The sequence below is a fragment of the Sus scrofa genome, chromosome 14 (assembly GCF_054392235.1).
Source record: "Sus scrofa isolate SSC_HxYL_T2T_F1_AM1 chromosome 14, Sscrofa_HxYL_maternal_Yorkshire_Landrace_v2.0, whole genome shotgun sequence".
NCBI lineage: Eukaryota > Metazoa > Chordata > Mammalia > Artiodactyla > Suidae > Sus > Sus scrofa.
In genome coordinates, this window is record NC_139396.1 from 119680570 (window position 1) to 119701523 (window position 20954).

Sequence of the window (20954 nt, forward strand, 5' to 3'; positions counted from 1 at the left end):
TTCTCAAAGAAGAATCTGCGAACGTGTGAAGTCAACTCTAACACCTAAAAAAAATGTTAAATTTACCATGTTTATCACCAGTGACATAAAATGGGCTTCAGGCCATAAGTATCCAGCTTTCAGTCACCACTCCACCATTTCCTAGCTGTGTTTAATGACCACAGTTTACCTGTCAGCATCTCCTTGTCTTACTGCCTTGTTGATGTAGCGAATACTTATATACATCTGGTAGGGTTGTTGAATGAATCACAAGAAATGATAGGGTACCTAGGCTCAAGTTCTGGTGCATGAGAGCTCAACCAAAAACTCCTTTCTTTCCACATAATCCCATATGGCTATTCTGTTGGAAGTAAAGCATTTTGATTAAAGGACATGTAGCAGTGGGTTCTAAAATTAGAGGTATGATATCAATTAATGGAAGAACTTTAAAAAATTTAAATGTGTAGGCCTAATCCCAAGGTATTTTGATTTAGTAGCTCTTATAAGGGGCCCAGTTAGCTGTATTTTTAAAAGTTTCTCAGGCGTTTCAGTTGGTGAGCTGAGTTTAGAAACCACTTAGCTAAGAAAGCTATATAATGATCATCCCTTTTGAAATGTAATCAAGAGCATATAGAGGACTTAAATTCAATATCTTGACTTCTTCCTGAACCTAGATTGGCATGGGAAATCCCTTCCTGATAACACAAGACCCATTACCGTTGTGATATAACATCCTGAATTAACAAATAGGCTGAAGTAGTTTTCACACAAGAACACATTGAAAACTCACCCACATTGTGTCAATGCACAGTTGTAGCAGAAAAACCACTTATTTATGCTCTTCCTTTGTGCCAGGCCAGGCCTTATCCTAAGACCTAAAACTATGCAAAAATTCAATTCTGATTTCAAGTTCTACCTCAAAGCTGTGAGCTCATTAATGTTGTGCTCTTTAAGAAAAAATCACTGAATGTAGGTGTGTGTTAGCTTTTTTTTTTTTTTAAAGCTCTTTAGATAAATCTATATTAGTGTTTTGTTTCTTAGTACTGGAAGTTTAAATCACTCAACCCTCATTTGTTAACTATGTTTATGGTTATCATTTGCTGTCACTACACAAAGTACAATTTGAAAGGTGAACTTAAAAGCAGCTATAAAGAGAACGCAAGAACAATGTCTGTGAAATAGTATACATTGTATGGGTGACATGGTAACTGGACTTATAAGCAAAGATTTTATAATATAGTTTGTAATATTACTCTGCAGAAAGCATTCTCTTGGATGGGAAAAATAGCATAAAAATCTAACAGTGTATTTAAAAGAAGTTTTTCTGGTAATTAATTCGTTAAACTATTTCTCTAATCAAGAAAGATTATATTAACTTCGAAGCAGTTTTAGTTTTATTAATCTTTGACTCTTTCATTTAAACACATAAGAAAGACCACATGGGCCATTATATTTCAAATATATTTTTCGTGGAATGTCATAAAAGAATATCAATTTAGAAACTTGAGATGCTGCATTTTTCCAAGTCACCCGATAAATCTTTAGCCTATTTTAAAGGGACCATTACACAACTTAAGGAATGCAGAAACTTCAGATGGTTGAATACTCACCCCTATTAGTGAGTTAAGAGTCTGGAGTTTGGAGCAGACCCTGATTTCAAATTCTGTCAGTTAATAGCTACATGACCTCAGGTAAACATCTTAAGCTTTCTTAGTTTCTGTTTCCTCATCTATAAAATAGGAATGACAAACATACCTAATTCATAGAGGTATATGTGGAACACTTAAATTAGTGTTAGTCTCAGGTATCTGAAAGGCACTCTCAAAAATGGCTATCATGATCATCTCCTGTCAATTGTATTGCTTAGTTGGGAGGAGTTTTTATTTGTAAAATCCCCAGTTAGGGAACAATAAAACTATTCATTGAATTGCCACTGCTGGTCTAGCAAATGGTGCATGCTTTCACATTTTCATAGAAATGGTAACAGTGTGATTTCACCTGCACCCCACAATTTTGCTGCCCTTGTTCTTTATTCGACTAATGGTAGAATTTTAGGAAAACAAAGGCAAGGAAGGAGAAGCTGGGGGTGTGTATTAATTTAAAATGAAACCCCCTAAATATCAAGGGCATATCACAATTAAAGTTTATTTCTTGCTCTTATAAGTGAAAGATGGGAGAGGGGAATCTGTTCCTGCTAGGCTTAGAAATGAAGGCTTTCTAATTCAGAGGCTCTTCCACTGAATTGCAGGGTGGTCATTATCTCCCTGGAGATCTGTAGATGGAAGAGCAGCTAGTACAGTGTTTCTAGGCGAACCACCTGCTGGCTAAGGTCAGTCATGTGATGGCACTGGAGGCTGGGAATGCTCAGGAGGAAAGGGAAATTGTTTCCCGTGACTAGATAAGTTTCAGCCACAAAGTCTAAAAGGACAAGTCTGGAAAGTTGCAACTGCAAAAGGTTAGGTAGTTAGAATTGAAAAAACAAATGAAGACCTTGAGAGTCTTATGGAAAGAGTAAGGGAATAGATGAGCCAGGATGGGTGAAAACATGAAAGTAGGAATAGGGTCTCTTAAAGGGAGAGAAAGTTGCTCAATGAAGTGTTAACATTGGCCAGTTTCTAAATTTTGCCAAAATTGTGCCATCCTTTAGAGAAGTGGAAGTTCTGCTTGTTTGATTTTAAACATGTTCGGCAATATGCCACCAGAGTGTCAAGCATTGCACTTAGTCCTACTTGATGCAAAAGCTGATTAAGACTGGTGATAAAACTGTTAAATGTGCAGAGCTCCCCGAAGAAAGAACTTCCATCTTCCTTGACTTTTGTTTTCTGGGTTAGAAACCCTAACTAGGTTAGTTATGAACTCCAGTCCTCCTGCCTATAAGATGAAAAGTCAAGCTGCCTACGAGGCTAACTATATTGTCAGGAAGAGGAAGTGAGATTTTTCTCACCAATAAAGATACCTAAACCAAAGGCCATGTCCCACTCTGGTAGTTTATGTATTTGTGTGATTTATGTACCATGTTACACAGTTCATTGCAACAAAATTGTTTTTTTCTTTTGCTTGTTCATTTCTTCTTTTAGATCATTTAAAGTACTTTCATATGTTCTGTTTTGTAATTTTACCAAATTTTGTACAAATATTCCTATATCTCCTTTATTTATTGCTCCTTCATTCAACAAATACTTGCTGAGGGTCTTGCCTATACAAGATGAGGTTCTTCCAGGCGGTACTCCTTGAATGGAAAAGAATTTGATCAGTAGTGTGAGGTTATTCTTTTCTGTATGTTCTGGGAAATGCAGGGAGGAGAAACTGCCCAGTGACTTCTCTAATCAGAATGAGGTACATCAAGATAGCTGCTTGATAGGTCAAAAAGTTTGAAAAGAACCAAGTTTTAGTTTAGATTTAATGCTAATAGTAATGTTATAGAAAAAATGGAAAATAAGGAAAAGAAATTAAATAGTTCCCACAATCCCCAGACATGTCCATCTAGACCAGCATATATTCTGTAATATGCTTTTTTAACAAGATTCTAACATGAAGAATTATGAACATTTCTCCAAATAAGTTTGATGATTGCAGAATTTTCGAGAATATATTCTAATTTAAACAGTTCTCCTCCTGGACACAATTCATTTTTAATCTGTGGCGTGACGTCAGTGTGGATGGACTTCTATACACATTCGTGATTCTCTTCTTAAATTTCCATAAGTTAAAATACTGCATCAAAGAATTTTCACACTTTAAAAACACCTGCCAAATTGCCTTTCAGAAAGGTAGTGCCAAATGCAGTTTCTACCAATGGTGTATGAGACTGTCTTGTTTTCTGCCCCTCTGCCGAGTCTAAGTGTTACCATTTCCTTTTAATTTGAACTTCAAAGTATCACAGATATGTGAAATGTTCCAATAATAGCACTCTTTTTAAAATTGTTGCTTATTAGGATATAGTTAGTATGAAATACTGTGCTCAGACATGCTTCCTGTCTTCTGCCAATTTTATTTTTTATTAGAATTTGTTTAATAGTTTATAATTGCATGGGCTCAGCTATCATTGACCCTCAAACATAATTTTATATTTAATGGAGAGTGTTATATGATTTTAATTTATAACTTTTCTAGCAAAAAATCCATGATTTGTGAAAGCTATGTATTAATTACATCAGTCAAAAGTAGTCTCAAATATAATTTCCTTTAACTCCAACTCATCCCTAATATAACAACTCATACTAGAAATTAAGTAATAGTATAAATGAAGTTATAATACCTTTTGGCTAAAAAAAAAAAAAATCACAACTTGTGAAGACAGTCTAGTCATCCTTTGAGACAAAATATGTCTCAAACATAATTGTCTTCAACTCCATTTTCACCTAAAATATAACTTGCTGAAAATGAAGTTTTTACCTTTTTTTTTCTTTCCTGAATAACAAATTACAAAAATTCGGCAAAGTCCTGCTCCTCCCAAGCACCTCACACTCTAGCCACAGTGTTGTTGTTTTGTTTTGTTTTTTTTAACATAGTATAGTATGTATGTTTTTATAGCTTTGTAATTTGGTTCACGCTGCTGCCTCTGTCTCCAATACCCTTGTCTACCTTGTGAACTCCTCATTCTTTAAAACTAATATGGTAGACATGACATGTGGTGCCTTTTGCTATACACTCCTTATAGAACTACCAAAAGTTCTTCCTATTAAAGGTGAATGGGATGTAGTCAGCCCTGTTTGTACTGTAGAATGGGGGTAGCCGAGCTAGCCAAGGGCACCACAGGTGAACCCCTGATCAAGCCTGAGTTAAGCAAAACCCTCACTCAGGAATTTGGCATCGTCTCCAAGAGGCTGAGCAGTTTGCTGAGCCTAAAGGTCACTTGTCTTAGGAACAGAATATATGCCACTGTGACAAGGTAGAGAGCTGTGCAAATTACAGTAGAGCAGAAATCATTAGCAAGCTATGGAGCCAGTTGCAGGATAGTTTCCATACTGACTTTCATGAGGTAGCATACTCATTCTAGTATGAGTTGTTATATTAGCATTCATGAGGTAGCATTCTCTAGTTATTCTTGAAATAAAAGGACTTTGAAAAGAAGATGGTTCAAATACCTCTGCTTCCTTGAAGGTTTTACTGAGCACCTATAGATTGATCTAATTACTTTTAATCTCTAAATTTAATCTGTTTATTAATATATAATATATGAAATAGATATTTTTAATAGTAAAAACCTAGAGTGCTTACTCAAAGCTATACATAATAGCAAGTATTATAATTCATGCATTAGTCTCACATCTACACTCTATTAAGTTGGCATTCACTCCATATTATTAACAAGGTTATATTCTTTAGTTAAAAACAGAGAGCCATGATTATACCCCAAGTCTATCTGATTCCAGGAACTGTATCTCAAACAACTGTACTAAACCAACCCCAGCCCTAATAGTTGTTTATCATCTCTCTTGCTAAATAGTGAGCTCCTTGAAGTTAGAATATATTATTGACCTTGTTTCAAATGTCAGCATAGGACGTATTGAGCACCAAAGACTCAGTAAGGCTTAATTAAATTAAAATTTTCTAGCATTACCCAGATTGTAGTCTCAGATTATTGACTTGAATGTTTCTAACTAGTTAACATGAGGACAAACATACTCTCATAGTCTCACATATATCATAACATTTGTACAACCATCAGATGCTTCAATTATGGATATTCTATTTTTTTTTCTCTTTTGTCTTTTTAGGGCTGCACCTGCGGCATATGGAGGTTCCCAGGCTAGGGGTCTAATCGGAGCTATAGTTGTCGGCCTATGCCAGAGCCACAGCAATGCCAGATCCGAGTTGCATCTGCAACTTACACCACAGCTCAGGGCAACACTGGATCCTTAACCCACTGAGCTAGGCCAGGGATCGAACCCACAACCTCATGGTTCCTAGTCAGATTTGTTTCCGCTGTGCCACGATGGAAACTCCTTATCTTCTGTGTTTTTAGTGTGGAGAGAATATATGTGTTCTATATTTTGGTACCATATTCATATGTGTATTCTATATTTTGGTACCGTATTCAGTAGTAATTTAGACAGTGTGAACCTTGTAATACGGAACTCCATGGAAGACATTTTATAAACTTAATAGTAGCATTGTCCATTTCTCTTAAAGACTATAACAAAAAGGTGGTAACATGATAAGGTTAGATACTATATAGTCAGTTTTAAAATGAAGGAAATTTTAATGACTTTTACCCGAAATTCCCATATGTGGCAATGAGTGATAATTTGATTATGCAATTAGAAATTTTGTCAGTTTAAGTATTTCTAACTGTATAATTGTTGCTAATTCCATGATTGAATTAGTACAATTTGATTTATCATGAGAAAAAAAATCCATAGTGTTTTTGATCTGCTGAAACATGAATTGTCATATTTAGGCTGCACATGTGTATCTTTAATATATTCCCATCCTCATTCCTATCGATAGGTTTCAGGTTAAACAATGAAATATTTAAGTCTCCTTGCAGAACAAGGGATGGGGAAGTGACTTGTTTGTAATTTTATTCAATAATTATTTTAAAATCAAAGGAATTAGAATAAGTCCACCTTTAACTGAATTCCACAGACTACTGGTTACTATGAAATTGTTAGGTCAAGCCTGTATTTTCCTCCTCCTCTTTTGATAAAATTTAGCAAGAGTTTAATCATATCTAGATCACTGATAAGCAAACATCTTGACATTTTGCTCGTCACTGAGTAGCTACAGAAAGCATGCTTTTTAAATTTGAATTTTGCCTCAAAAAAATGAGTCCCTCTCTTATCCTACAACTGTATCAGCACGAGCACACACAAAATTCTATACTGATGGCACAATATTTATTATAAAAAAAATACTGGAAACAATTTAAAGGTCTCAGTGTCTCTTTGAATTATGGTATAGTCATTCCAAAATACTACACTCTTAAGGCAACCTTTAAGAGGAATAAGACACCTCTCTATGTCTTACATAAAATAATCTCCAAGACATAAAATAAGTGCACAGTACAGAGCACTGTGTAGAACATGCTACCATTTGATAAAATACTTTGTGAATGCATTCCCAAGTACATGCATTTTCCATTCAAATTGTTGAAAAGTAAAATAAAATTCAAATTTCAGCAGCCACTACTTAAATTCTGATTCGTTAATGGATCCTCTTTTAAATTTGTATCTGACTTCCATCCTCCAGCCTCCATTACTAGCTAATCAAGTATCTACAGATTTCTTGACCTTTTTTTTCCACCTTCAGAAATATGCAGAATTTCTTATTGCTATCCCTGCCTAACTCCTTAGTTGGGGGATAAGAAGAGCCACATTCCCTGGTTGGTTTCTCATTTTCCCATTCCCATCATGTGATGGGGAACAAGAAGGACTAGAGCCAGGACTGATGGGCAGAGGGTCTTTGGCCACAGCTGGTTCCTGTAGAAATGAAGGGATCCCATAACCAAGGCCCTTAAAACAATTGCTCCTCTCCCCTTTTAAAACAGAGGCTCTTCTTTCTTCTTTTTGAAGAAAGGGTTTCCTGTTTCCTTTCCTCTATTGTGCTTTATTGGAGATGGCAGGCCTTAGAATTGGCCTTCCTGGCACATCAGCAAATAAGCACATGTAGAAAAAGAAAGTTTCTCCAGGGTGAGGAAGCCAAAAACTTTCAGACAAAAGGAATGTAACAACAGACATCCTGCCGGTTCCCATCTCAGGGAAGAACCAACCAACCCTTGTGTCCTGTTGGCAAAGCCCCTTGAAATTGAACCACATCCGGGAATACAGAATCAACAAACATTCTAGGACATCTATGTTATTTAAGGAAACTTTTTAGACAATTGATCAGTCACTGTCCTCTGGAGTGTCTTAAACCCAGCATTTTGTGGTTTTAATGTAGACTTTTTAAATATTACAGAATAAGTGTAAATTAGGACAGTTGCTCTCCCCTCCGCCAGTATCAGATTGTCAGTGTCAACGTTGGCATATCAGAATGCAGAGCAAGTTTAAACTTCATTTCTGTGGGTTTTCTTGTGAATAATGTACTCCTATCTTATTCCAACCAACAGATTTCTGGTTAAGCTAAAATTGAAATATTCAACTCGCCTAGCAAGGGAAGAAAAGAATGACATGAGAGAGGATTTGTAATTTTTATGTAATAATTATTTAAAAATCAAAGTAATTAGAACAAATCTTCCTAAAATGAAGTATTTAAGATACTTCAAATTGGTACACAATCTGCATGTATTTTTCAAGTGTATTCATACACACCACATAAACCCCCTGTGATCACCCTGCCAAAATTTATCTATACTTGTAGCATTTCATGGTATTAAATGTTAAACTTTATTTTAAGGACTATCATAGTTTAGAAATCAGTATAATCTAAGCTCTGAGATAGTACATTTTGGAAAATAAGCTAGTATTTTCATGATAAACTTATATATATACCTATCATTTGTCATTACAAAAGCTCCTTGCATTCTAGACTCTAGAATTAAAATGGGAAAGTGTTATGCATTTAGAAAGTATAAGCTAAAAGTATTTAATATAGAATATTTATCAGTCAAGATAACAATCAATGTGTACAAAAATTTACATAACAGGAACAATAAACAATGCAGCACCTTTAGAAAAATAATTAAAAGTTTTTTTTGCATTTACAGGTAAGTGCCACACTGAAAATTTACAACACAGTAATTTACTGCAATCAATGATAGGGTTGTTCCATAAAGAAACAAAGCTCTTACACTCCACATTTTCAGAAGGTATTATTGGAATGCTTAACTGTAACCACAGAATTTGTGCATCCTTAACGACTGAGCTCACAAGTCACAAATGGTTTTCATAGCATATATTATGTAAATGGAGTCCACTGTGTTCAGACAGCTGGCTTAGTGTCTCTGACAGGTGTGAAGTCTAGAAGAATTACTGGCTTGATGGTGATCTTTCTGTATCCGGCAAGACAGACCTTCTCCACAGTAACAACGCTGGAATATCTCCAGCCCATGGGAACCTTTTCTCCTGTGCTTGGTGCATACTTGACCTTCTTTGAGGACAGGTTTACAGATCTTGGACCAGAAATGTCTTGCACAACACAACCCTGTGGCACAGTCTGATGATCGGAGACAGACAGAACCTTCTTGCCCTAGGAACATAGGAAAAGTACACGGTCACTGCTAAGCCTGCATTATTTCATTAAGGTAATCCAAAAGGCACTTCTCATGTGCTAACAAAAATGAGTCTTCAATCTTTAACCTACCTTTGGTATGATACATTTTTGATGACAGTGTAGTTCTTCTGGAGTACCCATCCAAGGTGCTATGGTCATTACCAAAGCTTTCAATAATGGTTTCCTCAATTTCCCCTCGGTGGAAATGATTGTGATCAGAAGGCATACATATTCCTAAGAAGGCAGGAGATATTGATTAACTCCTGAGCTGGAATGTGGGACAGTGGCAGTCTGTTATGTCTGCACCAACTTGAGATATTTCATTGTAGGAATATTAAACACAAGCCAGACTTTCTACTGTTAAAGCAAAACTCCCCAGATGGACAGAAGCATCAGTGTGTACACTGCACTGATAGGTAATATCCCCAATCTAACCGCTTAGAATACTTTCTCACCAACTGTGGTAGTGGCAATGAGATTTCTGCCTATTTTAATATCACCTCTGGGTAAGAAAAATAAAGTCGTTCACTTTCAAAAACTTTTTAAAAATAACTTCTCTGCCCTTGGTGCTATATGGGTACTGCCAGACTAAGTTAAGCAAATGGAATGCCTGCTGCGTGGAAGATTACAATCTCACCCACCAGTTACTTTACTGTATAATTTCTATATTACAGAGATTTAGTTCATCCTGGAGTAATGCTGGGTCCTAAGGAGGGTCGCCACCCTTAAGGTTATTTCTGGAGACTTCTTTGGTTGAGTCTACTTGTTTGAGACATTAAATTCTAGTGGATCTGTGGCTGGGTGGAGGAGTACTTATTTTAATGTAGTCAGAGGTAGGGGAGAGAAGGATGGAGAGGCTGGGATGCAAGGGTATCAAGATCTTCAAGAGTGGCCAGCACAGATACATAACTGTCTTCTGACAATTTGAACATGAATCTTGAGGGAGACGCCAGTCTGGAAGAGCTGAGAGAGGCACCGTAAGAAATGGAAGGGGCACCTAAATGCTCATTCTGGTTTCCTTGATTTCTCTGTTTAATTCCACCTCCCTCTCCATCTTCTTAGATGGTGTCAAGGCTTTCCCTAGCTAATTTTTTATGGAAGGGTCCGCTCTGAGGTAAGACCTCGTTAATTAATCGGGGAGCACAAAGGAGAATAAAGATCTCCAAGAACGCGGTAGTCTCCTCTTTGCCTCCAGGTTGAACACTAAACCAGAAAACATTTCAGGGGAAACTCGAACGCTGAATTCCCTTTTGCAGGTGGTGCCGCGGCATTCTGAGAGCTGGGAGCACGGCCTCCCAACCACTGTGCGCAAGCGCTGGAGGATTATAGTCCGAGAGAGAGCTCTTCGACTCACCGTTTTTGCAGTAATTCCCAGGGCAGCACATAGCGTGCCGCATGCAGCGTTTTCGGCGCTTTCTGCAGGCTAGGCAGATTTGTGCGCCTGCACTTCCTCCGCGGGTGGGACTCGCGCAGTACTCGTCACTGCTGCATTCTTCGTCATCGGCGCACGGGTATGGCTGCGGGAAGAGGGCAGGAGAGGGTGAGGCACCTGGGTACCACATTCGGACTCATCACAGTCCCTTTCTGCCCACCTCTCCAAAAGCTGTTGCTGCCCACTGCTCCCCAGAGCAGTTTCTTAATGTGCCTTGAATACACAGATACACACATAGCAAGTCCTGCATTCTCTTTCCCAAATGAGACCCCCTTCAGGCTCACAGCGTCTCCAGACCCTCGAGACCCTTCTCACCTGATAGTTGTCAATCGTTTGGTACTTGTTGCCACCCTCGAACAGAATTCCGGGAGCCGCGCTGACTGCCGGGTGCCCCGCAGCGCCGCCCAGCGGTGGGGGCAGGTTCTTGATGGCGTTGGAATTGACGAGAACCGAGTTTAAAGTGGCGCTCGCTCCCAGCAGAGGGTGACCGCAAAGAGCCGCAGCTGCCAGGGTGACCAAGACCCGGGCAGCACCCGCTGCAGCCAGAGCCCTCATTTCCAAAGGACTCAAGGCAGAGAAAGAGAAAAGTGGAATGTCAGCTTGCAAGCCTGGTCCCCAGGAAGCCGTGCTGGCGCAGCTGTAGTCAGGGTTCCAAGAGCCTCTACCAGCCGCAGAGTCCTGACTGCGGGGCTCTGCACCGCCACCGCCACCGCGGCTGCCTTTATACTGCGGGCTCTGAGCATTCCGGCCCCTCCGGGGGAGACAACAAAGCAGGGTTGGGATTTCAAAGCGTTGGGAGGGGCTGGGAGGGAGTGTGTTTGTGTACATGAAGGGGAGCCTTTGACACTCTTCACCCCGCCCCTCCCTTGCACAGTCGTTCCCCTGCCCAGCTCACCTTCGGGTTGACAGTATTCAGCGTTAGCAGAGAGGACATTAATAAATGTGGGAAGTGGGAGGAACTTTGGGTATTTGGGTGCTCTCGCCTTGCAGTAAGGGTTGGAGTATTGAGATCGGGACCACTTTTCAGACAGACATTGTGATAACTCCCTGCAAAACCACTTTTCTCCATTCTGCCTTATGCCAGTACTCTTTTTTATTGTGCATGCAAATAATATTCAGTATTAAATACCACCGGATAAGTAATTCAAAGTCTATCAAAATGTCTCTGCAAGAGGGCCAGGTGGCCGTTGCAAGTTGCTGATTAACCCTTTAGAGTCACGGTTTGAAGATTTGGAGTGAGATCGAGGCTTTAAGTTCGTTCAATTACTTTTCCCCCTCCCTCCCCTCACCAGGAGAAAAATGTGCAAAGAGAAGGACATTTGCACATCAAACGAGGGTAAGAAGGAAGAAGAACTAATTCTCTTTTGATGGGAAGTTTAGAGAGAGAGAGGCGAGAGACTGGTGTTTGGAAATTAGATCAGGGGTGGAGAGGAGAGGGAAATGACCATCCGATAATCAAGCTATTTAATGTTGTTCTTTGAATCTGAGCAGTCGCGGCAGTAGATGAACTTGATTAGGCAGACGCGCGAGATCAAAGTGGCCAGAGTGAAAGCGGACAGGGTCCAATGGCTGGGTCAGTGGTCCTTCCCTGGTTCCCCCTTCTCAGTGGTGGGTTAACCCGGGGAGATAAGAAACCCTCAAGGCTTAGCGCCTGACTTCCTCATTAGTATTTCATATTACAGCGCTTGAAAAAGAGAACGCCTATGTTTGATCCCAACTCAGACGGGTCTGGGACCAGGGAATACCCGGTCTAGGGAGATAAGAGACTAGCTTACGAAAGGAGAAGCTGAAAGTGAAGCAGAAAGTGATTTGTATCGTCATTTAAGTTAGGATGTGAAAATAACAAAGTAGGGCTAGTGGCTAAGAGGGCTATCCTACTTACACCAAAAACGTTGGAAGCCTAGTGCCCAGGCGGTGGGCTACCCCTCTGGGTTGTTGTTGCCCTCTGGAGGGGGCAGGAGTTGCATGAAATACAAATACTCTAATTGTATTAATAATAAAAGACAAGAGATATACACAATTCTTTTTAAAGCCATCTGATATTATAAGTATCAAGATGGAGAACTGCTATGTGAATTTAGAAGAGATGATTGAATAATCACTCATCAGTTGTATAAAGAAGACTGGGATATATTTATTTTGTGCTCCTTACTCTCCAGTGTATTTGTACTCACTCTATACATCGACCTCCTGTACTCATGACTGGGACTACCAATTGGAGCCAGTGACGTCCTTGAAATAGTGTAACAATCCTAAAGTTGAGGGTGAGGGTTAACTTTACAAACAAGTTTGTAATGGTCTGTGTCCTAATTGCTTGGGTTTCAGAGGTCACGTTAATATCTTCTAAACAATTATTTTATAATATCTCTATTTATACTGGTAACCCTCCTATCCCAACTTCTGCCTATCCTGTGAAATTTCCTCTGGCTTGCTGATAATTCCTGTGTGAAATTCTAATATGGATCACCTCCCACATATTTCTTTAGATTTTTGTTATGAACATGTACAATGACCTAGATTTGGCTACTGTTCTAGAAATCTTTGGAAGAAATTGCAATTTGGAAACAAAGGGGGAGGTTATTTATATTGGCTTTTTAAAAGTGAGCTTGAGAAATGAACAAGTCAGTACACCATTTTATTGAGAATCGGCAATGATCCAGGCCTCCTTTGGGCCGATGTGCCATGACCCTCTGCCAACAGGAAATTTGGATAAATGGAGGTATTACTGGGTAAAAGGTAAAGGTATAGGGGATTTTAGGTGCCATACTATCACTTGCAGAATATTGATAACAATGTCAGTGATCAATGGGCTGAGCACCTTCAGTGTGGTAGAAAAATTTAGTCTATCTTAAAATCTTAAGGTGTTAAATGTGGAAAAATAATCCTTTGCCCTTGGGATGGGTTAAAATATTTCTTCCTTTTCCCGTTATCCTATTTAATTATAAAATATACTCATGTCACACTAAAAGTAAGTATCTTTTCCTCTTGTTGGAAGAGGTGGTATGTGTTAATACATTTAATGAATTTAGCCCGTTAAGAACTTGAACTCAAATAAAGCCATTGTCTAGAGGCAAAAAAAAAAAAAAAAAAAAAAAAAAAAGTAGAACAGTTTAATCAGTAAAGGAAAACTTTAATAGAAAGTCATGTTGTCAAAGCGTTGGGAGGGGCTGGGAGGGAGTGTGTTTGTGTACATTCAGTCTTGATTCCTGAACATGTATGTCTGTTATGGTTTAATATTCACTAACGTTGGACAGAGTCTATTGTGTTGAGTTAAAACTAAGCTGAGAACAGGGTCTTAAGAGCAGATCCTCCCCCATGTCCCATATTCCTCCTAAATTTGTCATGATTTGAAAACTAATAATAGGGGTTGGTCAGTAACAGAGTTCCTACTGTGAGCTAAGCACTGAATATGGTACTGCGTGAAAAAAGATGAGTATCTATTCACAAATAAAATTTAGTGGGGAGGGCTAAGCTCACAATTATACAGGAAAGGATTTATCTAGAGGGTCTTCAGAGAAATCCAGGTGTATAGCAGGCCCACCTTTTGTTCCAAAAGGGAAAATTTAGTCAGTGTAATCTCCATTTGAAAATCCTTTTCATGATCCTTTTCACTGGCAACTTAAGAGCAGAATGAGTAAGGAGATAAAGTGAAGTACTTCATTGTTTTATCACTATCCACCTCATATGCAGAATGCTACCCTAGTCCCTTTTGGAAGTATACCCCCAAAATTGTAAAGGCAGCATTTTTGTCCTTGGAAAGCTTTCAGTCTATGAGTAGTTGGGAAAACAAATATACCTACCTGGGAATGGGGGAAGAATTTTTCCAAAACAGATTATGCTTTGGTATATATTAGGTCATAGGGAAGATTATATTTGGGACGCAGTAGGTCTAGGAATTGAGACCAAGCCTCAGGGAGGAAAATGTGCTAATGACTGTTGTGTCTCTTCCCATAGATAAATGACAGAGGTGGTAGCAGTTGGGGCAGGTGTATTTAGTTTACTGAGCCTAGTTTACTTAATCTGTAGGAAAATTGACTCATATTTGATCTGGTTTAAATAGAATTATAATTAATGCAATGAGTTTAATGTTGTGCATTAGGTTTTAGAATAGGTGAAATGTTTACCAGTGTGGAATTGAACCATATAACTCAGGAATGGCAAAATGTGTGCTTTCCTTACATTTTTACTGCTGTATGTCTGGCATAGAGTACTCATCAACCTCTTCATCCATGAGGGAGACAGACAAATGCACTCCAAAAAGCACTATGCTATTTGCAAACTATTTTTCCACCTTTGTTATTTCAGATTATGTGACTGCTGCACTTTTAATTCATTACTTTCCTGTCTTCCTCCCTTTCTCCCTCTCTCTTCCCTCGTTCTTTGCTTCTTTCTCCTTGTAAAAGGAAGCAGATCTGTTGCCATTTAATTTTACTTCACTAGAAAAACACTGATAAATGTCATTATTTATAGTGAGTGTTGCCAACATTTTTGGAAGTACTGATCTTGAATTGATGGTAGGGAGTCCTCATTCCTGAGTTTAGTGGGGGGAAAAAAAGTTATGACTTTCTCATTGGCCTTTAAAAGATTTTGGTCTAAATGCTCTTCATGCTGTTAAAAGAGCTTTTAAACCAGGCCTGTGTTATGACTCCCGAGAGGACAGGATGGATTAGGCTTTTCTGCACTCCTCGGTAAAAAGAGAAGGCGCAATTTGACAATGATTATGTTTATTTGGTCAGTGGAGATGGCCAGCCTAGATAAATCAGGCTCCATGGTAGCTTTCTACCCAGCTGAGAAGATGTGTTTTACAGGAGCGAACATTAAAAACAAATCTGAGAATAGGGCTCAGAACCCAAAATCTTTAACTAAAAACTATAGAGGACCTTTTCTGATGTCCTGACACTCAGAAGGGTCTGTAGTATGTAGTTACGGGGAGTACAAAACTGGCCTGTTAGTATGCCCTAAAGGATTTGACATTTCTAGCTACGAAGACAGACCAATGACAGCAAAAGGCAGGATGCAAGATCCCCAAGAAAGAGGCTCCAGAGCTAAGGAAAAAACATTTTCCTTCATGTCTCCAGGTTCCTATTATTACCTCTTTGATAATGCAGGCACTTTGCAAGGGTCACACCCAAGAAAGGTGTTGTACTGTGGTTTCAAGAGTCTGGGGCTGGCGCACTCTGAGCTGAGGGCTGCTACTGTGACATCCAGCAGCTGGCTGGTAAATATGGGAACTTGGCGAATCAGTTTAACTCTCAGTGCTGGTCTTTCATTTAGAAATGGTATGGGGGGAGGTGGAGAGCTCCCTTTGACTACAAAAGCACCCCCCCCTTTTAATTAAGCTCTGACAAGACAGGCCTTTTGTATTCTGATTAAATAAGAACTTCCTGCCAGAGGCCTCTTCTTTCAGGCAGCCTAAAGATACAGTAGTAATCACTTACATCAATACTGTGTTTTTTAAGAAAACATCTAAGCTTTAAGTCTCTGGCAATAAGATAAATTACTTAAACCAGGTGGTATTTTTTTTTAAAAATGGATATGGATATAGATTTCTAATTTATGGCAAATACATGCTTTTGGAGAAAATTGAGCAAATACAGAAAAGTTTAAAAACAAAAGTAAATGCCATGCGCAAACCTCCACTCAAAGAAAACCACTCTTTTAGTTTCTACATAGACACACATGTACACAAACACACACACACACACATATATGGATGGAAAGCCAGAGCATGAGAGAGAAATCTTTTTGCCTCCAAATTCAATTGTAATATTTTAGAGATGACTTCCCCCCCAACAATCACTAAATTTCAGTCTAGTGAATTATAATGGACCTTGAGGTGAAAAGTCAAAAGCAGAACCTTGAAAACTCTAGTGTCCTAAGACTCTTAGAATCACTAGAAAGTGGGCCAGGATATAGGCTAGAAGCTATTAATTTTGGCAGGAAAGAGGAGGGATGTATACATAGTGCAAGGATTCTTCATCACCCTCAAGTTCTGAAAGTAAAAATAATTTTCAGATGAGTTCAGTAGAGAAGGGTCGAAAGAGGTGAGTTGAGGGAACTATCTTTGGGCAGAACAGAAAGGTCCATGCCCAGCCTCTAGCCCTGGATAATTTTCCAGCAGGCGGCCCTGGTGTCCTGCACTTAACCAAGCTGCGAATTCCCATTGTTCACTGCTCCTGGGAGGCTGCTCATGGTGGGTGCACTTTGGTGTCACAACCCATTGCCAGCATACAGTAGTGTAAAATGAAGCTTGTTTAAAGACTCCCTTTGATGAGCTAAGATCAAACGGCCTGGGGACCCCCGGTCTTAATCAGACTTGAGCCAGGATGGCATTTTCACAAATAGTCCGTTTGCTCGGCTTTGAGCAGACTTTGTGCTCAGCACATTCATCTGGCTTCAGGGCTGGTAATCTCAGCTGAAGCCCCTTGCCTAGCCACAAATCCATTCACACTACAATGGTTGCTGTTAGTTTGCTGTGTCAGTTCATGGGCAAATAAATATAGGGCCCTTCTGACTTAATTAAATATGGGGGGTGAGAAGAAAGGCGAAGGATAGGAAGATTAAAGCTCTGAGGAACATCAGGCTCCCCAGTGTCTGGTGGCAAGTGGGAGAAAGCCGCTCTTCTGCTGCCCCCTGGTGGAATTTCTATAGAAGTTCGGGAGTCTGGTCAGTGGCGATGGCCAATAATTGACTCAAGATTTATTCCACATGTCCAGTTACTTGCATATTGTGTACTTATTCGCCCTTAAACATCTTCGAGGTTGAATATTCTTTTGTATTAATATTCCACACACTTATTCACAGATTTTTAAATCTTCACAAATTAAAAGGACAACTGGGATCTGAAATATGGGTTCTCAGTATATGCTCATTTTGTTCGATTGAAGTTGAACTCTATACTGTATTCCTATATAAAAAATATCAATATCTACAGATTATGCTAAACATTATATTATAGGGACATCCTAGGCCAAATCTTAAGAAAGGTCAAACATATATAACTATTCAGGGATAATAAAAAATACAAAGAATATTGTTTCTTTCATTGAATGAAAAAACAATCATTCAGAGTTGCATGTTCCAAAATAAGATACAAACCTATAGGCTTATGTAAAACAATAGTTACAATATGTTATTTAATACTTCTTTTTTCTATAGCTGCATGTTATACAAGTATAAAAGGAACAGTAGAGAAAATAATAAAACAACATGCTAGAAATGTACTTCTACGTGATATGTGTAGCTGTTGAAATTATTATTGGTAGTTATGTATTGTTATTTAACAGATAATAATTCTAATCTCCAATTTGTTCTTATAACTCATTTTAAACAAAAGTCTCAGCACCAAAAAAATTTTTTTTCCTCTATTATCAGAATTTCTTTGAAATGGAAGAATTAAATATTCAAGAAATATTATTAACTATGTTAGATGCTAAGTATAAAAGCTTACACTATTACTTCAATATTGTAATCTAAAGTATATTTACAAGAGTGGCCTTAACGTAAGAAGCAACTTGACTTCAAATTTTACACAATATCATTGTTTTGACTAGATCCTATTCACAACTTTTGATTGAGCTGTTTCCCACCAGTATCTTTATTGTCTCCTCACAGTGTAATTTTGATCCAGCTGATTCTATTCACAAGAAAAGCACTCTTTAAATTGAGCTCTTAAATTAACAAATGAAAAGCATTTTGCCAATATCAATAATTTTATGAATTCAGCTTAGCCACAAATATATTTAGAAGGTATGGAAGTGTCAGGCAGAGAATCTAGTACCTAATTAGCTTTCTATCAAAAGCATAGCCCCCTTTCTCTTTCTGCTAATATCATTTACTATTATCATTTGTATCTGCTAATAGTTTTAGCAGGGAACTGTAGCTAGAGCTGTGAAGTCTAAAGGTCTAAAGCTATATATTTACTTGGCTTTTGGAGTTATTGATTTGCAGGCAAAATCCAAAATTTGTTTGGAACATTACCTTGCTGTGGCTTTATTAGTAGCTGAGATTAGAAAAACAAGTTAATAATAAGTAAAAATTAAATGGAGCTTTTACCAGCAAGTGTGTAAGATGGGAGACTCATTGTTATGTACTACGTGCCTCATTGTTATGAAGATGCAGTTGCTGTAAATAGCCTCAAGAACATAAATGAATAGAAAAATGAAGCAAAACAGGAAGTGGTGAGTTTTGCCTACTTACTTGTTTTAAAAAATACAATTTATTTAATTATAAGTTTATGTACTTCAGTTTTTTTAAAGTGTCAATCCCTGGGCATTGACTTTTGTGTCTTTTATCTCAGATGGTCATTAAACCAAAGTTCAGTTTCACCAGACTCTATATATATATAAAATTTTTTATTTTTTTTCCCATCTTTAAAGTTTTATTGAAGTGTAATTGATTTACAATGTTGTGATAATTTCTGTTATACAACTAAGTTATTCGGTTATACACACATCCATTCTTTTTCAGATTCTTCTCCCATATAGATTATCACAGAGTGTTGGGTAGAGTTCTCTGTGCTATACAGCAGGTCCCCATTGGCCAGTCATTCCATGTACCTCAGTGTGCATATGCCAGTCCCAAACCCCCAGTCTGTCCCTCCCCAAACTGTTGCCTTTGGTAACCATAAGTTTGTCTTCAAATCTGTGAGTCTGTTTCTATTCTGTAAATAAGTTCATTTATATCCTTTATTTAGATTCCACATGTAAGTGATAGCATGTTTTTCCTTCTCTAACTTTATTTGGTATGATGGTTTCTAGATCCACCCATGTTGCTGCAGATGGTGTTATTTCATTCTTTTTTATGGCTGAGTAATATTGCATCGCATATATCTACCATATCTTCTCTATCCACTCCACTGTCAATAGACATTTAGGTTGCTTCCTTGTTTTGGTTATTGTAAATAATGTTGCAATGAACATTAAAGCAGTGCCTATATCTTTTGAATTATGGTTTTCTCTGGGTATGTAGATGCCCAGGAATGCAGTTGATGGATTGTTTGGTGGTTCTATTAATAGTTTTTTGAGGAGGCTTCATACTGTTTTCCGTAGTGATTGTACCAATGTACATTCCCACCAATAGTGTAGAAGGATTCCCTTTTCTTCAGACCCTCTCCAGGATTTATTGTTTATAGACATGTTTGATAACAGCTATTCTGACTGGTGTAAATGGTACTACATAGTTTTGATTTGCATTTTTCTAATAATTAGTGATGTTGAGCATCTTTTCTTGTGTTTTTTGGCTGTCTGTCTTTGGAGAAATGTCTATTTAGGTCTTCTGCCCATTTCTTGGTCTTATTGTTTACTTTTGGATATTGAGCTACACCAGTTATTTGTACATTTTGGAAATTAATCCCTTGTAAGTTGCTTCAGTTGCAAATATTTTCTCCCATTGTGTGGGTTGTCTTTTCATTTTGTCTGTAGTTTCCTTTGCTATGAAGAAACTTTAAAGTTTAATTAGGTCCCATTTGTTTATTTTTGTTTTTATTTGCATTACTCTAAGAAGTGGGTCCAAAAAGATATTGCTGCAGTTTATGTCAGAGAGTGTTCTGCCTATGTTCTCCTCTAAGAGTTTTGTAGTATCTGGTCTCATATTTAGGTAGTTAGTACATTTTGAGTTTATTTTTCTGTATGGTGTTAGAGTGTTCCAAATTCATTCTTTTACATGTAGCTGTCCAGTTTTCCCAAGCACCATTTATTGAAGAGACTGTCTTTTCTACATTGTATATTTTTATCTCTTGTGTCATAGACTATTTGACCATAGGTGCATGGGTTCATTTATAGTCTTTTTATCCTATTCCTTTGATCTCTGTTTCTATTTTTGTACAAGTACAATACTGTTTTAATGATTGTAGCTTTGTGGTATAGCCAGGGAGCCTAATTCCTCCAGCTCCATTTTTCTTTCTCAGGATTCCTTTGACTATTCAGGATCTTTTGTGTTTGCATGCAAATTTAAAAAAACTTTTGATCTACTTCTTTGGAAAATTCCATTGGTAATTTGATAGGGATTTCATAGAATTTGTAGATTTCCTCAGGTAGTATAGTCATTTTGACAATATTGATTTTTCCAATCCAAGTGTGTGGTGTATCTTTCCATCTGTTTGTATCATCTATAGTTTCTTTCATTGATGACTTATATTTTTCAGAGTACATGTCTTTTGCCTCCTAGATATTTTATTTTTTTGATGCATTTGTAAATGGGAATGTTTCCTTAATTTCTCTTTCTGTATTTCATTGTTAGTATATGGAAATGTGAGAGAGTTCTGTGTATTAACTTTGTATCCTGCAATTTTACCAAATTCATTGATGAGCTCTAGTAGTTTTCTGGTAACATCTTTATGATTTTCTATGTAAAGTATCATGTCATCTACGAACAGTTTTACTACTTC

At 38.0% G+C, this 20954-nt stretch overlaps 2 protein-coding genes and 1 long non-coding RNA gene across 4 annotated transcripts in view; 2 read left to right on the forward strand and 1 right to left on the reverse strand.

Moving 5' to 3' along the window:
* Positions 1 to 13293, forward strand: part of LOC146396962 (uncharacterized) — a 32476-nt gene extending 19183 nt beyond the window's left edge. Inside the window, exon 5 of the mRNA XM_084996685.1 lies at positions 10392 to 13293. Within this exon, the coding sequence (XP_084852811.1) occupies positions 10392 to 10411 (20 nt within the window). The 3' untranslated portion in view covers positions 10412 to 13293. The remainder of the gene's footprint in view (positions 1 to 10391) is intronic.
* DKK1 (dickkopf WNT signaling pathway inhibitor 1) lies at positions 8858 to 11122 on the reverse strand. The gene is given in 4 exon segments (NM_001145384.1): positions 8858 to 9111; positions 9226 to 9369; positions 10490 to 10652; positions 10883 to 11122. Coding segments are annotated over 4 exon segments (801 nt in total).
* Positions 13294 to 18614: 5321 nt separating the features above from the next.
* LOC146396963 (uncharacterized) overlaps positions 18615 to 20954 on the forward strand; it is a 140150-nt gene continuing 137810 nt past the window's right edge. The window contains exon 1 of one of the 2 annotated variants that reach the window (XR_014827638.1): positions 18615 to 18747. This is a non-coding gene — a long non-coding RNA (uncharacterized LOC146396963). The remainder of the gene's footprint in view (positions 18748 to 20954) is intronic. The other variant, XR_014827636.1, reaches the window with a different exon arrangement.